General features: G+C 60.4%; 1 protein-coding gene and 5 non-coding genes across 6 annotated transcripts; 3 read left to right on the top strand and 3 right to left on the bottom strand.

Moving 5' to 3' along the window:
* Nucleotides 1-99: 99 nt before the first annotated feature.
* Nucleotides 100-263, bottom strand: LOC120751333 (U1 spliceosomal RNA). Its single transcript, XR_005700396.1, has one exon. It is a non-coding gene; the product is annotated as a U1 spliceosomal RNA (small nuclear RNA).
* Nucleotides 264-4,355: 4,092 nt separating this feature from the next.
* Nucleotides 4,356-4,519, top strand: LOC120751349 (U1 spliceosomal RNA). Its single transcript, XR_005700411.1, has one exon. It is a non-coding gene; the product is annotated as a U1 spliceosomal RNA (small nuclear RNA).
* Nucleotides 4,520-7,273: 2,754 nt separating this feature from the next.
* On the bottom strand, nt 7,274-7,437 carry LOC120751348 (U1 spliceosomal RNA). Its single transcript, XR_005700410.1, has one exon. It is a non-coding gene; the product is annotated as a U1 spliceosomal RNA (small nuclear RNA).
* Nucleotides 7,438-10,131: 2,694 nt separating this feature from the next.
* Nucleotides 10,132-10,295, top strand: LOC120751343 (U1 spliceosomal RNA). Its single transcript, XR_005700406.1, has one exon. It is a non-coding gene; the product is annotated as a U1 spliceosomal RNA (small nuclear RNA).
* Nucleotides 10,296-11,086: 791 nt separating this feature from the next.
* LOC120751332 (U1 spliceosomal RNA) lies at nt 11,087-11,250 on the bottom strand. Its single transcript, XR_005700395.1, has one exon. It is a non-coding gene; the product is annotated as a U1 spliceosomal RNA (small nuclear RNA).
* Nucleotides 11,251-11,851: 601 nt separating this feature from the next.
* On the top strand, nt 11,852-19,687 carry TMEM214 (transmembrane protein 214). Its single transcript, XM_040060777.2, has 17 exons — nt 11,852-11,981; nt 12,368-12,573; nt 13,898-14,048; nt 14,566-14,700; nt 14,814-14,896; nt 15,257-15,362; nt 15,697-15,778; nt 15,881-15,982; nt 16,089-16,230; nt 16,574-16,665; nt 16,779-16,827; nt 16,988-17,101; nt 17,255-17,372; nt 17,975-18,071; nt 18,259-18,427; nt 18,879-19,030; nt 19,229-19,687. Exons 1-17 carry the CDS (start codon nt 11,852-11,854, stop codon nt 19,353-19,355), a joined length of 2,055 nt encoding a protein of 684 aa, XP_039916711.1. The 3' UTR covers nt 19,356-19,687.
* The last annotated feature ends 374 nt before the right edge of the window (nt 19,688-20,061 follow it).

The raw sequence follows: 20,061 nt of genomic DNA, 5'->3' as shown, positions 1-20,061 counted from the left end.
ATAACTCATCCGAAACTGGCAAAGCGGAGCTGGAAGGCACGAAACTTGAGAAGTAACTGAAACATACCAGTACTTTATCTGTTTTTATAACCAGCATATCAGGGGAGAGCGCGAACGCAGTCCCCCACTACCACAAATTATGCAGTCGAGTTTCCCGCATTTGGGGAAATCGCAGGGGTCAGCACACGCGGAGTGCAAGGGATGAGCCTCGCCCTGGGAAAACCACCTGCCTGATCATGGTGTCTCCCCTGCCAGGTAAGTATGCCCCACACCCCGCCCCGCCCTCCTGCCCACCCCGCCGCACGCCTCCACAGCACACGGCGACCCCGAGCCCGGCCCCGCTCCCGCCCGGCCCCGCGCTGCGGCCCCGGCCCGCACGGCCCGGCCCGCGCAGCGCCCACGGACACGCCGGGGCAGCGGCGTCTTTGCGTGGACTGTGTCCCGGCATGCAGCGCGCCGCTCTCTTATTTGCATGGACACGCCCCTCTCTCCCGTACCTCACCGCTATTGCCGCTTCTGCCGCGCGCTCTCACGGCCCCGCCCCCCACCGGCCCCGCCCCCTCGCTGACCGGGTCCGGCGGCTGGTGCTGATCCCGCTCCCGGTCCCGGTCTCGGTCTCGGTCCGGGTCCAGCCGTGCTGCCCGGGACTCGGTGTCAGAGCACAGCGGGGCCGGGCCGGAGCCGCAGCAGCGGCGGAGCGTGGCCACCGCTGGGCCGACAGCGGGAGAGGTCCCGCGGGGCAGCGCAGGGCGGTGATCGGATGTACCTCAGGGACACGGACAGCTCCGCTGCTGGCCGATCCTGCTGAGGGAAAAGGGTCGCAGGGGTCCTGGAGACTGGCAGGGCTGCAGGGTAATGGCTTGTACTGGGCTACAGCACAGGTTTGGCACGAGGTCCGTGCACAGAGCCCCCCACAGCCCAGCAACCCCCAGCACCGTGGGGGTCTGGGCACTGGTGAAGCGTAGAATAAGGACTTTACAATTAGAAAATTGTAAAACAGGTATGTTTTATTTCCAGCTGGGGCACATGGGGGGATATCTCCTCCAAACCGGGCATACCTGGTCAAGACAAGGTCCAGGTTTAAATACACATTGATCCCACAAACCCACACCTCTCAGGTTTAAATACATACTGATCCCACAAACCCAGGTTTAAGTACACACTGATCCCACAAACCCACACCTCTCAGGTTTAAATACACATCGATCCCACAAACCCACACCTCTCAGGTTTAAATACACACTGATCCCACAAACCCACACCTCTCAGGTTTAAATACACACTGATCCTACAAACCCCGATTTAAATACACATCGATCCCACAAACCCACACCTCCCCACCCACTCATTCCCCACCTTCTCTCGCTTTGTATTCTAATTAGCTGTCACAACTCCTGGAGGTCCTCAGCTGGGGTCTTGGGAGGAAGGCCGATGTCTTCCTCAGGTTGATCTTCACTTCTGGGCAGGCACAGTGGAGGTCTGGCTATTTTTCAGATCACTTTGCTCTTGCCAAAGATTAGGAGTTTGATTTTGCTGGATTCAAGCCACAAAGTTCTGCTTTATCAATTTTTGACAAATGCCCAGGTCCCGCTTTGCTGAGTTTCTACATTATACATCTCACATGTACGACTTCTACTTGGTAACTACCTGTCCTAGGGTAACTTTATGGTGTTTGTATCCCCAGTTGTTTGTTCTGTTTGTGCTGTTATTGAGTTCTGTGCCTTTAAGACTGTTTCCACGAGCAAGGAGAAGTGTGGCGTTTGTTTTGAGAAAACTGCCTGACTCTTCCACATTCCTCTCCGGCCCAGGTGCTCGATGGAGGCTTGGAGAGACTGCAGGACAGAGATCTTTTTGCTTTTAGTTTCAGCTAGCTAGGACAGAAAAAATCCCTGGAGTGTTTTTTTTTTTTTCCTTTTTCTTGGAACTGTTTAAACCTGCTCTGGACTGAAAACCCAGGGGAGCACTGGGGGCTTGCACCTGTGGCCCACCGGGGCCTGGAGCTCAGCATTTTCCAGCAGCGCCGGAGGGACTGGGACTGAGGAGAGACTGAGAGAGAGCTGAACTCCACCCACGGCAAGAACTTTCTCAATTTGCCATCTCACTCCAGAACAAGAGGTTTTATTGTTTCATATTATTCATTCTTTATACTTGTATGCACTTCATTTGTTAAGTAAAATAGTTTCTTCCACTTTTCTCCAAATAAGTTTTTTACCAGACCAGTTGGAGGGAGAGGCCATTTGGGTTTGCTTCCCCGAGGGATCCTATTCAGGGGTTTTCTCCCAAATTTGTCCCTAAAGTAGGACACTACCTACCAACCAAGCTTAATAACGAACCTTCTATGCATTCCCAGTACAAGCTGTTTCTTTACTTCTACAAAACCACCAAAAGCTGCTTCTAAAAACCTGTATTTTTATATTAATAAACATCCTCCATATCACTGGCAGCAGCACGCTGAGATCAGATGCCCACAGAGGGGACGCCCACGAGCACACGGCACCACGGAAATGCCCGTGCACCCTCCGAGGGAAGCAAGGGGCTGTAAAACACCAATATTCATTTCACCCTAGAGCCAGCACCTCCCGTGAGCCCACACCGCCTTGCACACCCGAAGCCAGCAGGACGCCCCGGTTCCTCTCCTGTCACTGCCGGCTGCTCGTGGGCCACGGGGTCCCTGTGCAAGGCAGCGGCACGTCTGTCCGTCTGCAGAGCGAAGGCGGAGAATGGAAACAACCGTTCACAGAATCCAACGCGAGCTTCTCGCACTGCTTGGGAGACGTGGTGCAAAGCTTTCAGACGGGCAGTGATGGCTCCTGAGCACAGAGGAGGGATAAGGGAGCTGCTGGGGGGGCATCAAGGTCTCGTTGGGCGTGTCACTGTTGGCGTTCGTGTCTATGAGGGTTCAGCCAATCCAGTCTGGAAGTGAACTGGAACATGAGAGCCTGGAAATGAGGCTTGGATGGGGCAGGCAGGGGTCAGAGGAACAATCCTAACTGCATGAAGGGATGGGGAGGAAGAAGAGAGGAGGTGGAGGAGCTTTGACTGGATGTCGGAGTCCAGGGCATTCCTTTGGTCACCCTGGAAGGTCTGAGATCTGGGCAGGGGGATCTGAGGCCCTGGCACAGAGCCCAGGGAGACACTGGCTTTGATCCCAGTCCATGGGAAAGGCTTCCAGCGCTGAGAGATGAATTACAGGCCACAGGAGTGTGAAAGATAGTAGTTTAGCTTATCGCAGGGTGAAAAATCGTAGTTTTGGGTTCTTTAGTATGGAAGTGGAAGGGAGCAAGATGGAGGATTTTGGGTGTTGTCTCCTGCTTCTTCTTCTTTCCTCACTCCATTTTCTGCAGTGATGGTGGCACAAAGTAATTTAAGGAGATTGGGTCAGAGCAGAGATGACCTGTTTAGTATAAGTGAAAGGTATTGGCAAATAATGATAAATAAAGAGTACATAACAATTAGTGTAAGAGACAGCGACCTCCCAGTGCAGGGGGAGTTGTCAGATGCCCGAGCAGCTGCACAGATCTTAGCTGGGCACTGAGAAAATTGTAAGATAAGAAACCATAAACAAAGCAGAACCTTGAAAAATCAGAACCTGAAGACTCTGTCTCTTTCTTGCGTCCGGCTCAGGGCTTTGCAGGAGGCAAAAAGACTCTAAAACCACCTGAATCTCGGGACAAAAACCAAGAACTGGAGACTGTCAGTCGTTGCACAGCCCATCCCCAAGCAGGCAGGAAGGGGAAGTGGGAAACCCGGGATGCAGTGATGAGGGACCCTGAGCTGCCGGGCACCAGGGACCCCCGTGCCGCAGATCCCGCGGGGGCAGCCAGGTGATGCGGGCTGCGCCGCCCCAGCAGCGGCGCGACAGCGATCAGCGGACACACCACGGGCGCTGCCAGCGCCACAGGGCAGGGACAGGAGAGGGACCGGCCCGGGGCGTCAGCGCTCGGCACGACTGCGCCAACGAGGGACGAGCTCCGGGAGGAGAGACAGCGCTGGAGCCGCCCGGGGCACTGCCCCGCGGGTCCTGCGGGCACAGCGACCGCGCAGTCCCGGCACGGGCGAGCAAGCGAGCACGGAGCTCCGGACACCGCCGGCAGTGAGAGCGCCGGGGGCTGGCACCGGCTCCGCCACGGCTGGGGGCGTGTCCATGCAAATAAGAGAGCGGCGCGCTGCATGCCGGGACACAGTCCACGCAAAGACGCCGCTGCCCCGGCGTGTCCGTGGGCGCTGCGCGGGCCGGGCCGTGCGGGCCGGGGCCGCAGCGCGGGGCCGGGCGGGAGCGGGGCCGGGCTCGGGGTCGCCGTGTGCTGTGGAGGCGTGCGGCGGGGTGGGCAGGAGGGCGGGGCGGGGTGTGGGGCATACTTACCTGGCAGGGGAGACACCATGATCAGGCAGGTGGTTTTCCCAGGGCGAGGCTCATCCCTTGCACTCCGGGTGTGCTGACCCCTGCGATTTCCCCAAATGCGGGAAACTCGACTGCATAATTTGTGGTAGTGGGGGACTGCGTTCGCGCTCTCCCCTGATTTTTAATAGTAAAAGACAGATAAGCAATTATACCAATGACCTCCTCATTTTAAATCCGTTTGCATTCAAGTTACAATGTTCTCCTGTGGTGTCAGGGCTGCTGTATCCCCTGCTCGTCTGGGCACGGAGCTCTGTCCTCTGTCCGTGCAGAGGCGGCCCGGGTCACACCGTGTCGAGCCCGGGAGTGCTGCCGGACTTCCAGCGGCGAGAATCCTTGGGAACCACGAGAGCTGACAATAAAAGGAAATTCATCCTCTCACTTGCTGAATAGAAGAAACTGTGAATAACGTTATGCTTAACCGTAACAGACGAGATGGCATAACAAAGTGGGACAGAGAAAATATAAAGCAAGGGCGCATGGCATTCGGCCAAGAGCGCTCTGTATTAACAGAGAAATGCTCCTTAAAAACACCAGTCTGTTACATATTAGTTCCAAAATCCCCCAGCAGATCAATCTTCTCTCTCTGGCCCCAGTAGGTCTCCTAAACTCTTTCTTTGGGGCTCTGGTCACTGTTACGCTCACCTGGTACTGATTATCCACTCATTCTTCGGGCCTCAAAACCGGGAAACGCGATATCAAAGTTTGGAAGATGGCCAAAAGGACAAAAGAGCATGCCCAAGGAGACGAGTTGAAAAGTTCAACTCAGAGGATGACTATGTGCTTCATCCCCAAAGACCCCCGACGATCACCAGTGATCAATAAGGAGCAGTGCACAGCCGCAGATAGCCGTGGAACTAATTTTAATACGAAGCGGGGACAGGCGGGGTTAGGAAATGAATATGTATTAGGTGTATTGTATAACCCGAGTTTGTAGAGATAAAAAGGGAGAAACAAAGCTCCCAGGGGTGCGTGTCCTTGAGGAGTTATCCCCATGCACCTCAGCGCTGAATAAATTCATACCTACTCTCAGAACCACTCTGTGAGTTATAGAGTCCTCTCTCCGCACACCAAAAGGACGCTTTTAGCTGCAAATATACAAAAACCTGGTCTGAAGAACAAGTGGTGGGGCTAACGAGAAAAGAGGAGCTGCCAAGGCAAGACGGCTTCGGAATGACCACTAGAAATGAACTGTCTATGATACAAGATAGCAGCAGAGACCGTGAAATAACTCAAAACGTGTAGTGTGAAAAACGCCAATCACTTGTTTTAACTTTTAAAAGTTTAATAGTAATAAAAATGGTTATAAAAATAGAATTAGAGTAATTTAAAAATTGAACAATTAGGGTTAGGACAATACGAGGCAATAAAAACAAAGTAACAGACGTCTGGGTGCCTTCCTGAGCAAAAAGCTCCAAAAAAGGACCCCCATTAACAAAGGGTTATCTCTTAAAAGCAATCACCTGTTGAATATTCATACATTTCACGCATGATGTATAAATTCCATGCAAACAAAAAATTCTCTTTGGTTAGTGTCATTTTTTTTCCTTCATTTCTATGGCATCTTCAGGTCTGAGCGAGGCAGGAGAAGTTGGTCTCTTCTGATAAGGAAGTAGTAAATTCTTTTTGTCTGATAGATTTACGTTTTCCTATGGCTGCTATATCTCTGCGAGTATTCTCTCCCTCTCTTAAAAAAATACATAATTTCTATTTTAACTACAAGACTACATTTACCGTACTATAAAAAATATTAATACAACATTAGTAATCAATACATTATATATATATTAAATATCTTGCGTAGAGCCATATAATATGCACTTTTCACAGGCAGGCAAGGTTAAGAAAAGCAGTTTTAAGAAAATGTAAATGATGTCTTAAGAAATTAAAAGAAAAAAAAAATGCTATAACGCTGGGTAAGGTGAATAACTATCTCAGGAAAATCCACAAACGCCGGAGGTTTATGTCCAAAAAGGAGACAGAGGAGTTCTTCCTTATTTCGAATAAGGGCAGAGCCCACCGGGACACACGCTCACGGGGTTTTCTCTCTCAGGGTTGTAGAGGGCACAGCCGCCTTTTATCCTAACCCCCGGCCGCATGGTGCCCTCTTCCTTTCCCCATCGGCTGAGGTACAAGGAAGGTACAGTCTTCCCGACCCACCGACCACATATTCCCCCCTTGAACCTATTATTTTACCCCAAAGGTCAGAGTTGTGCGGACCCTGGTCTGCTTCAGGAGTCAAACTGTCGTGGGCTCTCACAACAAACCTGCTGCCCGAAGTCAGCAGAGACATTAAGACTCGCTTTAAAGAGGTTAACACCCATCCCTTCACCCGTCAAATTATTCGTGAAGACATTAGCGCACATCTTTCCTCTCATGACTGTTGTAATGCATTACTCGTGGAGAAATACCGCACATGACCAAGGGGCGCACGGAAGGCAGGGGTTATCTATCACGTGCCCGGCATGCCGTAGTAAAGAACGCCTGCTCGACAAGCACCCAAAGGTGCTGCTGAGTTCTGTTTTCTATCAGTCACCCAATCGCGAGCAGGGCGAGATCTGTCCCCGCGCCCGTCCCACCCTCGGCGTCGGTGCGCGGAGCCCGCTGCAAACGCGAGCTCTCGGCGCCCGCCGCAGCCCGGGAGCGGCGCGGGCCGGGGCCGGGAGCCTGAAGAGGCGAAGCCCGGCTGCTCCGGCAGGGCTGCGCTTCTCTGCCGCTTCTGCACGGACAGAGGACAGCCATGCCACCAGAGAAGCAGGGGCTCACAGCACCCCGGGACCTCAGGAGAACGCCGCAAGCTAAAAGCAAACGGATTTTAAACTTCTCGAGAAGGTCGTTGTTTTAACTGCTTATCTGTCTTTTACTATTAAAAATCAGGGGAGAGCGCGAACGCAGTCCCCCACTACCACAAATTATGCAGTCGAGTTTCCCGCATTTGGGGAAATCGCAGGGGTCAGCACACCCGGAGTGCAAGGGATGAGCCTCGCCCTGGGAAAACCACCTGCCTGATCATGGTGTCTCCCCTGCCAGGTAAGTATGCCCCACACCCCGCCCCGCCCTCCTGCCCACCCCGCCGCACGCCTCCACAGCACACGGCGACCCCGAGCCCGGCCCCGCTCCCGCCCGGCCCCGCGCTGCGGCCCCGGCCCGCACGGCCCGGCCCGCGCAGCGCCCACGGACACGCCGGGGCAGCGGCGTCTTTGCGTGGACTGTGTCCCGGCATGCAGCGCGCCGCTCTCTTATTTGCATGGACACGCCCCCTGGCTGAGGCAGCACCGCCCCCTGCCCGCTCTGATTTGCATGGCCACGCCTCCTCCCCAGCCCCGCTCGGGCCGCGCCCCCGCGGCAGCGCCCCCTGGCGGCGCGGAGGAGCGGCCCCCGCCCCTCCCGGCGCCTCCAAAGGGATTCGGATCCCGAGCGGATCGAGACGCGGCGAGGGAAGGAGGCGCGGTGCTGGATACACCGTGCTCGTCGCCGGTGCGTGCCGGGGATAGGAGAGAAACTCCGGAAAAGACTGGGAGCAGGGAGGATGGTTATCTCCCGAGTGATGCCCGTAACCGTGGCATGAACTAGCAGAGATGGAGAAGACCCGAAAGAAGTGACCAAATCCGTTGTGAGGGGCAGCAAAGAGGCAGAAGGCAAGGTGCACTTCAGGGACAAGGTCCTGAGCTGGGATTAACGGCCCTCCAAAAGTATCCGGGTGTGGATTGCAGGCACCACAGGCTGGGCATGGATGCAAGGGAAAATCAGAAGAGGGAGAAATTGGGCTGGACTGGAGGGGACCGGAGGCATCTCCTGTTTCCCCGGCCAATCCTTGGGTTCCAGTGAAGCCAGGGAACGGAACAGGGGATTTTCCAGTGGATACTGGAATCTCTTGTTCAGTAGTTACCGGCTGTAAGGGACATTTGGGTAAAAGGTCATTGCTGTTGCTGCAGTAGGAGGAAATCCCTCGGGGCAGGAAAGCCCTCAGGGGCAGGAAATCCCTCAGACAACCCGTGGAATTCTCGACTGGGAATGCAAAATGACCCCGTGGCTTTCTGCACGTGCCCGAGTGCCCTTTGCCATTGCCCAGGCAGGGCAGGGTTTGCTGTGCAAGTTAAATGCACAATTAACTTTTCCAAAGGACTCCGTCCAGTTTGCATATTCCTCTAGAAAATGCATGGAAAGTGCAGCTCAGCTCTGCCCGTTCACCCAGGGAAAGCTGGGTGAGGAAGAGGACGTGCCTGGTGAAGTTTTAGGTGCACTCCTACCGCTGGATTGGGCTTTGGGAATCCTGGGGCCAGAGCAAAACGGGAGTCTGCTAAACGCTGAACTGAAACCGGGGGTCCAACGGGTGAGAAAAGAGCAATTCTGATAGAACAAGAGGCGCGAGGAGGACTGGAAATGTTCACAGGCTCTTTTTTAGAGTGTGGGTTATTGCCAATTCGAATTCACACTCTGATCCCCCCAGAGAAGGAGCCCAAATCATCGGGGCAGGCTGGTGCAAGGGTTAGGGGAACTCAACCCCCAGACTGCTGGTGTCCATCGGGTCATCCCAAATCCCGACACTCCTCCTCGCCTCGGTGGATCCAAACGCGCTTTGCGGTGTTGGATGTGAGAGACGTCTTCTCTCGTGTCCCTGGGGGTGAACGGCGTCACCTGGTCTTTGCCTTCGAACGGGAAAATCCGACTCAAAGGGGGGAAAATGATTTCTGGAGATTTGAATGAAACTTTGCCATTTCTTCAGTTGTTCGTTATTGAATCTCCAAATACCTCTGAGGGTGTCCAGCCTCTCACAGAAAATGGCTTCAATCAATAGCGAGACGGTCGAGTACGTCTTGAAAGAGCAAAAAGGTTTTAATAAAGGAAGAAAATCATACAAAACCAAAGAACAAAGCCAAACCCAGTGTGTGGAACAGGCCCCGTACACCTGCTACAGGACCTCGAAAGCTGCCCTGAGAAGCCCTGTGCTCTCCTTTAGGCATTGGATGATTCGGGTGGGTTTTCGTGGCAAACAGCCCAGTAGAGAAGAGCTGCTTATGTGAGGAGCAGCTCAAGAGACCTCTCAGCGTTTATGTCTTGGCACTGAGCCAATTACGGTCAGGAGAGCAAAGAAACTTCTGCTGTCCTTCCCTGAAAAGGTTTTGGGGTGAGTCTGAAAACCTTCCCCTATCTGGAATCCCCCGCTCGGCTGTGGGGGCTCCTTCCTGCGGTTCATCCGTGCCTGCACAGACCCTTGTGCCTGGCCGGCTCCCCTGCCAAGGCCGTACACCCGGCTGACCCTTTTTCTTAGGGAGAGAGAATTCCAAGAGGAACGGACCGTCCGGGCGGGAGGCACCAGGAGGCTCAGGGGCGGGGCCGGGCAGCACCGGGGGAAAAGGCGATTCCGGCAGCGGGAGATGCTGAGCGCCGACCCATGGGCCGCTCGCTCGGAGCAGAGCCCGGCGCGAAGGGAGGCGAGAGCCGCGCCCGGGGGCTGGGGGCAGCGGCTGCCGCGGCACCGGGGCTCGGGGCGGGGCCGGCGCGGGGCGGGGGCGTGTCCATGCAAATAAGAGAGCGGCGCGCTGCATGCCGGGACACAGTCCACGCAAAGACGCCGCTGCCCCGGCGTGTCCGTGGGCGCTGCGCGGGCCGGGCCGTGCGGGCCGGGGCCGCAGCGCGGGGCCGGGCGGGAGCGGGGCCGGGCTCGGGGTCGCCGTGTGCTGTGGAGGCGTGCGGCAGTGTGGGCAGGAGGGCGGGGCGGGGTGTGGGGCATACTTACCTGGCAGGGGAGACACCATGATCAGGCAGGTGGTTTTCCCAGGGCGAGGCTCATCCCTTGCACTCCGGGTGTGCTGACCCCTGCGATTTCCCCAAATGCGGGAAACTCGACTGCATAATTTGTGGTAGTGGGGGACTGCGTTCGCGCTCTCCCCTGATCTTACGGTTCAAAAATAGATACTAGTATAGTTACTACAACTCAGATGCCAATTGCTGAGACTGGGGGAGCTTACACTGAATCTGTGTACCAATACTCGCAGTCTGACCGCTCGGGCTCCTCCTCAGTGTGAGAGCGAGTGGAGCCGTTCCTGTACCCAGCCAGCAGCCGGCTTTGCTCCGCGGCCATGGTGCCGGAGGTTGGAGCGCCCGGCACGGAATCGGGATGGGGCAGCAGAATGTGGGACCGCGGATGCAGAGATGATCCCCAAGGGGCCCAGGACCCTCGGAAAGGCTCGGATGGCCGAGGCGCTCAGGAATAGCCGGGGTTCCAGCGGCAGCCTCTCCGAACAGACGGGAGACACATTGCCAGCAGGAATTGACCAGCGGATCCAACGGGAACCCCTGGGCAAGCACCTCTGGAGACGGGATGGTGCCGGAATGTCCCAGGCCCAGTCTGCAGGAGCAGGGAAACACCCGGTGAAATTGTTCCCCACTGGGGAAGGGGCGAGGAGATGCAGGTCCCGTTCGCTGGGCAGTGTCCGGGTGACACCCGGCTGAATCCGCGGCTGCTTACGCAAGGACAGAGACGGGACAGCGACGTGCCCGGGAGGGCAGAGCCCGAACACCCCGAGACTGATACCGACCCCTGCTCCTGCCTGTGCTGGGCATCCAACGTGAGCCCGAATTTCAAGCTACGCCTGAGAGTGAGCACAGACTCCGGTCACACTATGTTCTTAGGAGATGTTTTCCCCCAATGATTTCAAGAAATCTATTTTTGAACCGTAAGATCAGGGGAGAGCGCGAACGCAGTCCCCCACTACCACAAATTATGCAGTCGAGTTTCCCGCATTTGGGGAAATCGCAGGGGTCAGCACACCCGGAGTGCAAGGGATGAGCCTCGCCCTGGGAAAACCACCTGCCTGATCATGGTGTCTCCCCTGCCAGGTAAGTATGCCCCAACGCCCGCCCCGCCCTCCTGCCCACCCCGCCGCACGCCTCCACAGCACACGGCGACCCCGAGCCCGGCCCCGCTCCCGCCCGGCCCCGCGCTGCGGCCCCGGCCCGCACGGCCCGGCCCGCGCAGCGCCCACGGACACGCCGGGGCAGCGGCGTCTTTGCGTGGACTGTGTCCCGGCATGCAGCGCGGCGCTCTCTTATTTGCATGGACACGCCCCACCGGCCGGCTGGGGGCGGTTCTGCAGACGGCGGCACCAGGGGGGCGGACACGCCCTCGCGTCCTGACCCCGCCCTTCGAGTGCGTCATAAGGGTTGTCCCCTCAAGCCCCGCCTCCACGTCACGGATGCCGCTGTGTGGGCGGGGTCTCGGAAGGGGGCACCCGCTGATCCCGCCCCTCCGGGGGCGGGGCCTCGCCCGCCCGTTCACGTTTCTCTGCGAGGCGGGGCGGGGACGTGGCAGTCGGCGCGAGCTGCGCGTGTCCCAGGGCGCGGCCAATCAGCGGCGGCGCCGCGCGCACGCGCCTCGGCCCCGCCCCGGCGCCACCGCTGGCGCTGAGGGAGGCGATGGCGGCGGCGCGCGCGGCCCCCGGCCCGGGCATGGCGGGCGCCGGTCCCGGTCCGGGGCGCTGGGAGGTGGTGCGGAAGAGCCGGCGGGGTCCCGCGGGCGGCACCGGCAGCCGCCGTGCTCTGGGAGAGGCCAACGGCGGCCGCGCTCTGTCCCTGCCCGGTGAGTGTCAGCGCCCGCGGGCCCCCGGTGTGGCGGGCGGAGGTGCCGTGGGTCCGGGGGCGCTGCGGTCGACGCCGCGGGCCGTGCTTGGTGCGTCCCCGGTGGGGACGGCAGGGTGTCGGTGCGGGGTCTCGCGTGGGGCGGGTGCGGTTCTCCCGTGGGTCCCTCCGCTCCGGGAGCTGCTGCCGGGGCCCGGCGGGCTCGTCAGGGGCTGGAGGCCTTCCCCCGTGGGTGGGTCCAGCGCGGGCCGTGCGGGGCCCGGGGGGAGCTGTGCACCCTCCGTGGGCCCCTGCACACCGTGGGCAGCGTGTGGCCGTGGGCCACAATTTGCCCTTTGTCCCCCCGCTGCATCCCCTGGTGACACCCTTTCCCTCTCCCCTCGCCAGCTCCCATCGCCACCTCCAGCACCATCTTCCAGCTGGGCTTCGAGCGGGCGCTGCGGAAGCAGAACAAGGAGCAGGTGCCCCCGGCCGCGGCCCCCGAGCCGCCCCAGCGGAAGCAGCAGGCGGGGAAGAGCGGCAAGAAACCGTCGGGGAACGAGGCCAGAGCCAAACCGGGCCGGTGCCGCTCGCTGGAGGAAGCCCTGAAAGCCGTGAGTGTGCCCGGCTGGGTCCCAGCCCGCGGGAGCGAGCGGAGGCAGAGCACCGGGCCGGTGTTCCCTTCCGGCTGCTGTGTGTGATGGGGGCCGTGTGGAGCAGAGCCCCGTCCTGCTTCAGCCTCACCGTTTGGGCAGCGGGAGGTGGCTGGAAGGGGATTTCTGGTTCCCTTTGTCACCACTGTGTCTGGGAGGAACCCCAAGGAAACCTCGTGGCGGCTGGAGCCTCCTCCCCATCTCAGCTGCGAGGAGTCACTCTTGCAGTTCCTGTGCCCTGGCTGGATCTGCAGGACCTGTCTGTGTGTGTCTTGCCTGTCCTGGGCGTGTCTGAGCGTGGAGGGTTCCAGAACTGGCCCGGGTGGGCTGCGCTGGGGTGACGTGTCCTGCGCTGTCAGGAGTTGCTCACCCGGCTCCTCCCCTGTCCCTGGGTGTTACATCCCCCTCCTGCCCCGGGACCTCCACTGCCCCCAAACAAGGGGTTTCCCTCTGCATCCCCCGAACTGGGTGGGGTTTCTCTCGGTTGTTCCAGTAGTTCTCCACATCCAGCTCTTGCCCACGGTGACAATTGTTGCAGGACCAGGTGGGATTCCCGTGTTCCCTGGGGAGGCAGAGCCAGAGCTGTCCCCGTGCTCAGCACTGACAGATGCTGTGTGTCCTTGTCACATCACTGATGGCAGTTTTGGGGCAGGTTTCCTTTCCTGCTGTGGCACCAGCTGGTTTGTGTAGAGTTCCTCTCACAAGGCAGGGCTGAGGGAAAGTGCCCAAGGGCTCCTGGCTGAGTGTGGTGGTGGGGATGCACTCGCAGGGAACGTGTTTGGGCTCTCACAGAGTCTGAGCCTGGCAGCGAGCCCTGACGGAGCTCCCCGCAGATAATCCGGGTGTAAAAGCAGGGAATGAGCATGTCTGGGACGGGGTGGGAGCTGCTGCTGCTGCGTACCTGGTTTGGTGCTGCCGGGTTGTTCATTGGGTGGGGTTGGTTGCTCGTGGCTGTTTCCTCCCTGGAGGACTCTGGGTGTGGACTGTGGACCAGCCGTGGCTGGGACCACCCCGGGCTTGTGCTTGCCAAGCTGCAAGCGTGAGCAGGTCCTTGGTGTGGGCTGATGGGCTCACTGGCCAGGAGCTGGCTGCCCCAGGCACTGCTCTGGAGCTCTGGCAGCAGGGGTTTTCCATGTGGGAAGGGTGATGGTCTCAGGATGGAGGTGGAAGCGTTTCCGTCCATGCCCCTACTCCCCCTTAGGAGTCGGAGTGAGCTTTCTCCTTCCTGTGCTTTTTGCCCAGCTCTGTTCATGCTGGGTTGAGTTTGTCTGTCTGCCACTTCCAGCTGGACCTGGCGGATCTGCAGAAGGAGCTGGAGAAGAGCCGCAGCGTGTTCCCTGAGAACCCCTCGGTGTGGGTGAAGGACCTGGCCGGGTACCTCAACTACAAGCTGCAAGCGCCCAGGAGTGACCCCGTGCTGAGCCAGCACCCGCACGGTCCGTTCCTCGGGAACGATGGGGACAGCGTTTGCTCGCTCCTGGGCTGTCCCCACAGCTGCCTTCTCCTGGCCACAAACACAGGGAAATTGCTCTCACAGTTGGCAGATTGGAGGCTTCCCCAGTCACCCTTTCTCCGTGGGGATCCGTGAGCTCTGCCTGCTGCTGTGGGGTTGGGCGGTTCACTCTCAGCTGTCCTCCCTCAGTGCTAGAGGGATGTTGGGGCAGGATTTCCCTTTCCTGCCTGATCAGTTGGTCCCCACTCATGTTGAGAATGTGTCATTTCGGCTGGCAAGGAGAAGGGAACAAAGTGTCTTCTCCATCACCCTGTCCATCCCACAGCATCAGCATTCAATGGGAAGCTGTCCCTTAGGGCTGGATTAGCAGGGTCCCTGGGGAGGAGGCCAGTGCTGCCTGGCTGGCACGAGGATGAGGCGCTCCCTGCGCCCACCTCCGGCTGCTGGAGCTGTCCAGGGCAGGGTGGCACTGAACTCTCGCCCCTCTCGTGCCACCCCAGACTATCCGTACTGCCTGGTGAGCAAGGAGCTGAGGAGCATCATCCGCTCCCTGCTGGCAAAGGCGTCGGGCGTCCTGGAGCTCTTCTTTGACCACTGCATCTACACCATGCTGCAGGAGCTGGACAAGGCCCCAGGTCAGCTCCCTGTCCTCCCCCCGGTGTCTGCTCCTCGGTGCCTCTTGGGAGGCTCCCGGTGGTTCCTGCTCGGAGGCTGTGGCTGAGCAGGACCTCCCCCATCTCCGTTCCAGGGGAGTCGCTGCACGGGTACAGGATCTGCATCCAGGCCCTTCTCCTGGACAGGCCCCGGATTGCCACCACCAACCTGGGCAAGGTGAGCCGGGTTTGTGGGTGCTGTAAACCTGGTGGTGCCGCTCCTCCATCCCGCTGCACAGAGCCCTTGTGCCTCCCTGCCCGTCCCCGCAGAGGGACCGGTGTCCCCGGTGCGTTCTGCCCGCCCTACTCAGCGGCCTCTGGACCCCCAGAGCTGGGGCTGGTGTTTCCGCTGTCCCCTTGCACCCCCCCCGTGCTGGTTTTGGGGTTCCCCCTGTTCCCCCAGCATGGCTCCTGGCCTCACCTGGAGCTGTAGGTCCCTCCCAGGGGCTGGGGGCCCTGCTGGTCCCACGGCTCCAGGCTTGGTTGGGCTGGGCTGGGCTGGAGCTCATCCCAACTGCTGTGTCCTGTCCTCCCACAGTACCTGGAGGTGTTGCGCTCCCAGCAGAACCGGCCAGCGAAGTGCCTGACGGTCCTCTGGGCGCTGGGGCAGGCCGGGTTCGCTGACCTCCAGGAGGGCCTGAAAGGTGAGAGCCAGGAACAGTGACATGGGATCCCCTGCTGGGACTGGCAGTGCACCTCCACTGCTGCTGGTGGTACTGCCCAGCGGTGGGAAAAGGGTGGGAAAGATCCCGGAGGTCTGAAGTGTGGCTGCCCCCAGCCGGGACAGGAAAATGGCTGGATCCTGAGAGGAACCATCTTGCCTGCACGGACAGGGAGCGTGCTGCTCCACTGTTCTGAAGGGCAGCTACCCCAAAACCCTTCCCAAGGGATCTGCTGCCTCTCCCCCGGCTGGTTTGGGTGCTGGCTTGTCCCGGTGTAGGGAGAGCCCAGCTGGACCCCTCCCGCCTCTCCCTGCAGTGTGGCTCGGCGTCATGCTCCCGGTGCTCGGCATCAAGTCCCTGTCCCCATACGCCGTTTCCTACCTGGACCGGCTGCTGATGTGAGTGCCACCCCGTGTCCCAGTGTCCACCAGCGGGCCCGGGGCTCTGCGGCCGGCGCTGCCCCCGCCACAGCCGCACCAGCTCGGGCCTCTGTTCCGCAGGATGCACCCCAACCTCACCAAAGGCTTCGGCATGATCGGCCCCAAGGACTTCTTCCCCCTCCTGGACTTCGCCTTCATGCCCAACAACTCCCTGTCGCCCAGGTAGCCCGATCCATCGAGGCACGGTGTGCCATGGGGCAGGCCCCGGCTGCCCCCCGGTGCCCCCCCGGTGCCCGCCGGCCCTCAGCAGCCTGGCGCTGTTCCCCAGCCTGCAGGAGCAGCTGCGGCGCCTCTACCCCCGCCTGAAGGTTCTGGCCTTGGGCGCCCGGCCCGAGGCGGCCCTGCACACCTACTTCCCGTCCTTCCTGTCCCGCGCCACGCCCGCCTGCCCGCCTGCCATGAAGAAGGAGGTGAGCCTGGCAGGGGCTGGGGTCTGGCCCTGGGGGTCCCACGGAGCTGCGGCAGGACGGACGTGTGCTGTCAGGAGGGTGGTGATGGCAGGGCAGGGGTGGTGCTGCCTGCTCCCGGGGGTAGGAGTCATCAAACCGTAGAAGGGTTGGGGTGGGAAGGGCCCTTCGGGACCATCCAGTTCCGCCCCTCTCTGTGGGCAGGGCGCTGCAGCTCTCTTGGGTGCCCCGGGAGCTGCCTGGCTGTGGGAAATGTGGGGTGGTGCCTGTGCCAGGGTACAGCTCGGGGCAGGGGCTGTCTGGCATGCCAGGGAGAGGGTCACAACCTGCTGTGCCCCCTCCCCAGCTGCTGACCTCCATGAGCCAGTGCCTGAGCCTGGACCCGCTGAGCTTCAGCGTCTGGAGGCAGCTCTACACCAAACACCTCGCTCAGTCCAGGTCAGTGCAGGCTGCGGCTCCGAGTGGGGCCAGTGCTCCCCTACAGAACCCTTGGGACACCTGAATTCCTTCTGGGAGCTCCTGACTGAGCCCCGTGTTCTCCTTCCCCCCAGTTTGCTGCTGAACCACCTCCTGGAGTCCTGGGAGAGCAGCAGCAAGAAGGTAGGGTGGGCTGTGGGGTGGGGGCAGCTCTGGGCTGGGAGGCTGTCCCTGTGCTGCCCTGAGAGCCCTCTGAGCTGGCAGTGTCCCCTCCTGGCGCCGTGGCAGCTCAGGGGGTCTGCGGGGACTGGGGGGTCCTGACAAAGCTCCTGCTGTCCCCAAGGTGCATCAGTCGCTGCAGGAAACGGTTCGCTCCTTCAAAGTGACAAACGAGGAGCTGGCGGCCAGAGGGGCAGGAGGGGACCAGGACGTGGCCGCGTGTGACGCTGCCTGCAAGGTGAGGGATGGGACGGGACGGGCGCTGCACCCGGGGCCGGATCTCAGCTCCGTGCTGGGCCAGGACACGCTGGGGACAGATGTGCCGGGGCCTCCCCGCTGTCACTGGGACCCTGCAGGGATGGTGACAGTGACGGGGCCTTGTCCTCCCCAGGAGCTGCTGCTCAAGATGAAGGGCCGGGGCTTCCCCTGGTCACGGCTGCTGCTCGTCCTGCTGGTCTTCGCCGCTGGCTTCTTCCTGCACGACGTGCAGACACACGGCTCCTTCCAGGGTATGGGGGGAGTCATGAGCTGATCCAGGCTGGAAAAATCCTCTGGGAGCATCAGGCAGCCCCCCAGCACAGCCAAGGCCACCGCTGTCCCATGTCCTCACAAGTGCCACATCCACACAGCTTCAGAATCCATCCCCTGAGGGATGGAACTCCACCACTGCCCTGGGCAGCTTGGACAGCCCTTTTGATGGAGAAACTGGTTTTTGTTTATAGCCTAAACCTTCCCTGTCACGAGGTTGGGGCTTTTTCCCCTTGCTCAGGAGTGATCCTCCTCCCCGGGATCACTCCTGCAGCTGTTCCCCTGAGCAAAGCCCCTCTGTGCCTTTGTCCCCTGGCTGCTGTGAGCAGTGGGGCCTGTCTGTCTGTCCATCTGTGGGGCCGTGGGCATGTGGGCGCTGCAGGCAGAATGCCCTCTGCCTCTTTCCCTTCGGGAGGGTCTCCCTGCTCAGGGGGTTCTGTCCGTCTGTCCCCTCCTGCAGCATCTCCCAAGGGGTTCCACAGCACAGCTCCAGCTGTGTGTCCCCACAGAGTCCCTGGGGACAGACGGACACGTGTCCCCACGGCCACGGGCCGCTCAAGGAACGCACACTTGTCTCTTGCAGCCTCGTCTTCCGCTCGGCTGCTCCGCTCCTCGGGCGTCCTGCCCGCCTCCCAGCTGGCCTGGCAGAAGGTGTCCCTGGGCTGCCTGGAGGGGCTCAGGTCTGTGACACCGCCGTGCCTGGGCCGAGGAGGGGTGGTGGGGCCGTGGTGCAGCACAGCGAGGGCTTGGTGGGAGGGAGCCGGGAGCTGTTCCCCAGCTCCCACTGGAACTCTGCCCGTGCTGGCAGCTCCGTGCCCGTGTGCTCCGTGCGGGTGCCGCGGTCCAGCTCTACCCTCGCCCTTGCAGGTGGCTGGAGCGCAGCCTGGTCCACCACGGCTCTGTGGCCGTGTCCGTCCTGTGGCCGCAGCTGAAGCTGCTGTGGCAGACGAGCGGTGAGGTGGCCCGGGATGTGTCCCAGCAGTGCTGCTCCCTGCTCTCCTGGCTGCATGACAGCCTGCCCTGGCTCAGCGACTGGGTGAGTGGGGGCTCCCAGGGCTGGAGGGGACGAGGAATGCCGGTGGGGGGCTTGGAGGACTGGGAAATTGGATACAGGGGGAGCGGGATGGTGTCGTGTTTGCTGCTGCTCCTGCAGGAGCCCCCAGTGCCGGGGTTCTGGGAAGGGGACAGCCCTGTGGGAGGTCTGATGCCATCTGTCCTCCTGTGGCTCCAGCTGTTTCCTGTGGAAGGGAGAGGGCTCAGCAAACTCCCTGGTGCTCCAGAGGCTCGTTTTGGTGCCAGTGGGGTGACATCAATGTCTCACAGAGTGTGGGTGCCCTGTCTGCTGGGTGCTGGAGAAGATTGAACGTGGGGAGAGCTCGGGGACGCTGGGGAAGGGAGGGGGTGAGATGGGCCCAGCACGGGTAGCCAGGACCCCAGGCCTGCTGGAGGGGCTGGTGCTGACCCCAGGCCCTCTCTCTGCTCCCCAGCTCCAGAACCGTCTCCCCGAGTGGCTGCTGCACTTCGCCGAGTGCGTGCGGGAGCTGCTGCTGTTCCTGGTGCGCAGCTGCCTGCTGCCGCTGCTGCAGGGCCTGGCTGCGGCGCTGCAGCGGGGCTGGCAGCGCTGCCTCGACTCCTGCAAGTGAGCAGCCCCCGCCGCGCGGTTCCCCGGGCCCTGCTCTCCCAGGGGCCCTGGGAGTTGTGTGAGTCCCCGTGCCGGCCGGGGCTGTCCCCAGATCCCGTCCTGCAGCCCCGGCAGCAGGGGCTCCCGTGTCCCCCGTGCCATTCACCCCTTCTGGCTCTGACTCCCCCCCGTAATCCCTCGTCCTTGCTTTTCCAGCGGGGACGTGACGTGGGAGTGCGTGAGGGACCACTTGATGAGCTTCACCTATTCTTCCTGGATTTACCTGCAAAACGCAACCCTGGCCCTCAAAAACTGGGCCCTGGCCATGATTTCTGGACACTGAGCTGCTCCCTGGAGGTCACACTGCCTTCTCGGTGTTCCAGCTGCTCAGGAGGATCCAGAGGGCAGCAGGGACGGAGGCGTCGAGGGCAATGCCCACAGGAACTTTGGGTCAAATCGAGGCTTTCGGGAAGGTTTATTTTTGGGGGGGCTGGGGAGACACACGTCCAGGTTTTTGCACACCCTGTGACTCCTTTGACTTTCCCTGTCCCGCTGTCCCCCTGTCCCCATCCCCGTGTCTTCTGCCCGCTTACAGGAGCAGGGGTGGACACCTGGAGCCCCTCGCCTTCCCACCAATGAAACCAACCGGTTTATTTTATTATTTTTTCCTTATAACTGCTCCATATGCTTTATATTTCCTCCTTATCAAAGACGGCTGTGCATGGTGGTGGGGAGAGGCTGTCCAGACCCTCTGCACCCCCGTTCCCACCCACAACGGGAGGGGCAGTGCCTCGGCTGGGGAGGTTTAAAAGGTGCCCAAGGAGCTGCGGTGCCACCTCACCGGTGGGGCGTGGGGTGTTGGTGTGGGGTGGGGAGGTGTCGGGTTCAACCCTGCATCTGTCGGTGTCCTTGTGTCAGCCGTGTGGGTGTGCAGGGGGTTGTGAGTGCCTGTGTCCTTACAGGTGTGTGTGTGGGGGGGCACCTGTGTGTACCTCTGTGCTCACCTACGTGTGCCATGCCTCTGTGCACACCTGTGCTCCGGGTACGTG

The sequence above is a fragment of the Hirundo rustica genome, chromosome 3, assembly GCF_015227805.2.
Source record: "Hirundo rustica isolate bHirRus1 chromosome 3, bHirRus1.pri.v3, whole genome shotgun sequence".
Classification (NCBI taxonomy): Eukaryota; Metazoa; Chordata; class Aves; order Passeriformes; family Hirundinidae; genus Hirundo; species Hirundo rustica.
The sequence above is the reverse complement of the archived record's forward strand: the minus strand, read 5'-3'. Positions and strand labels throughout refer to the sequence as shown.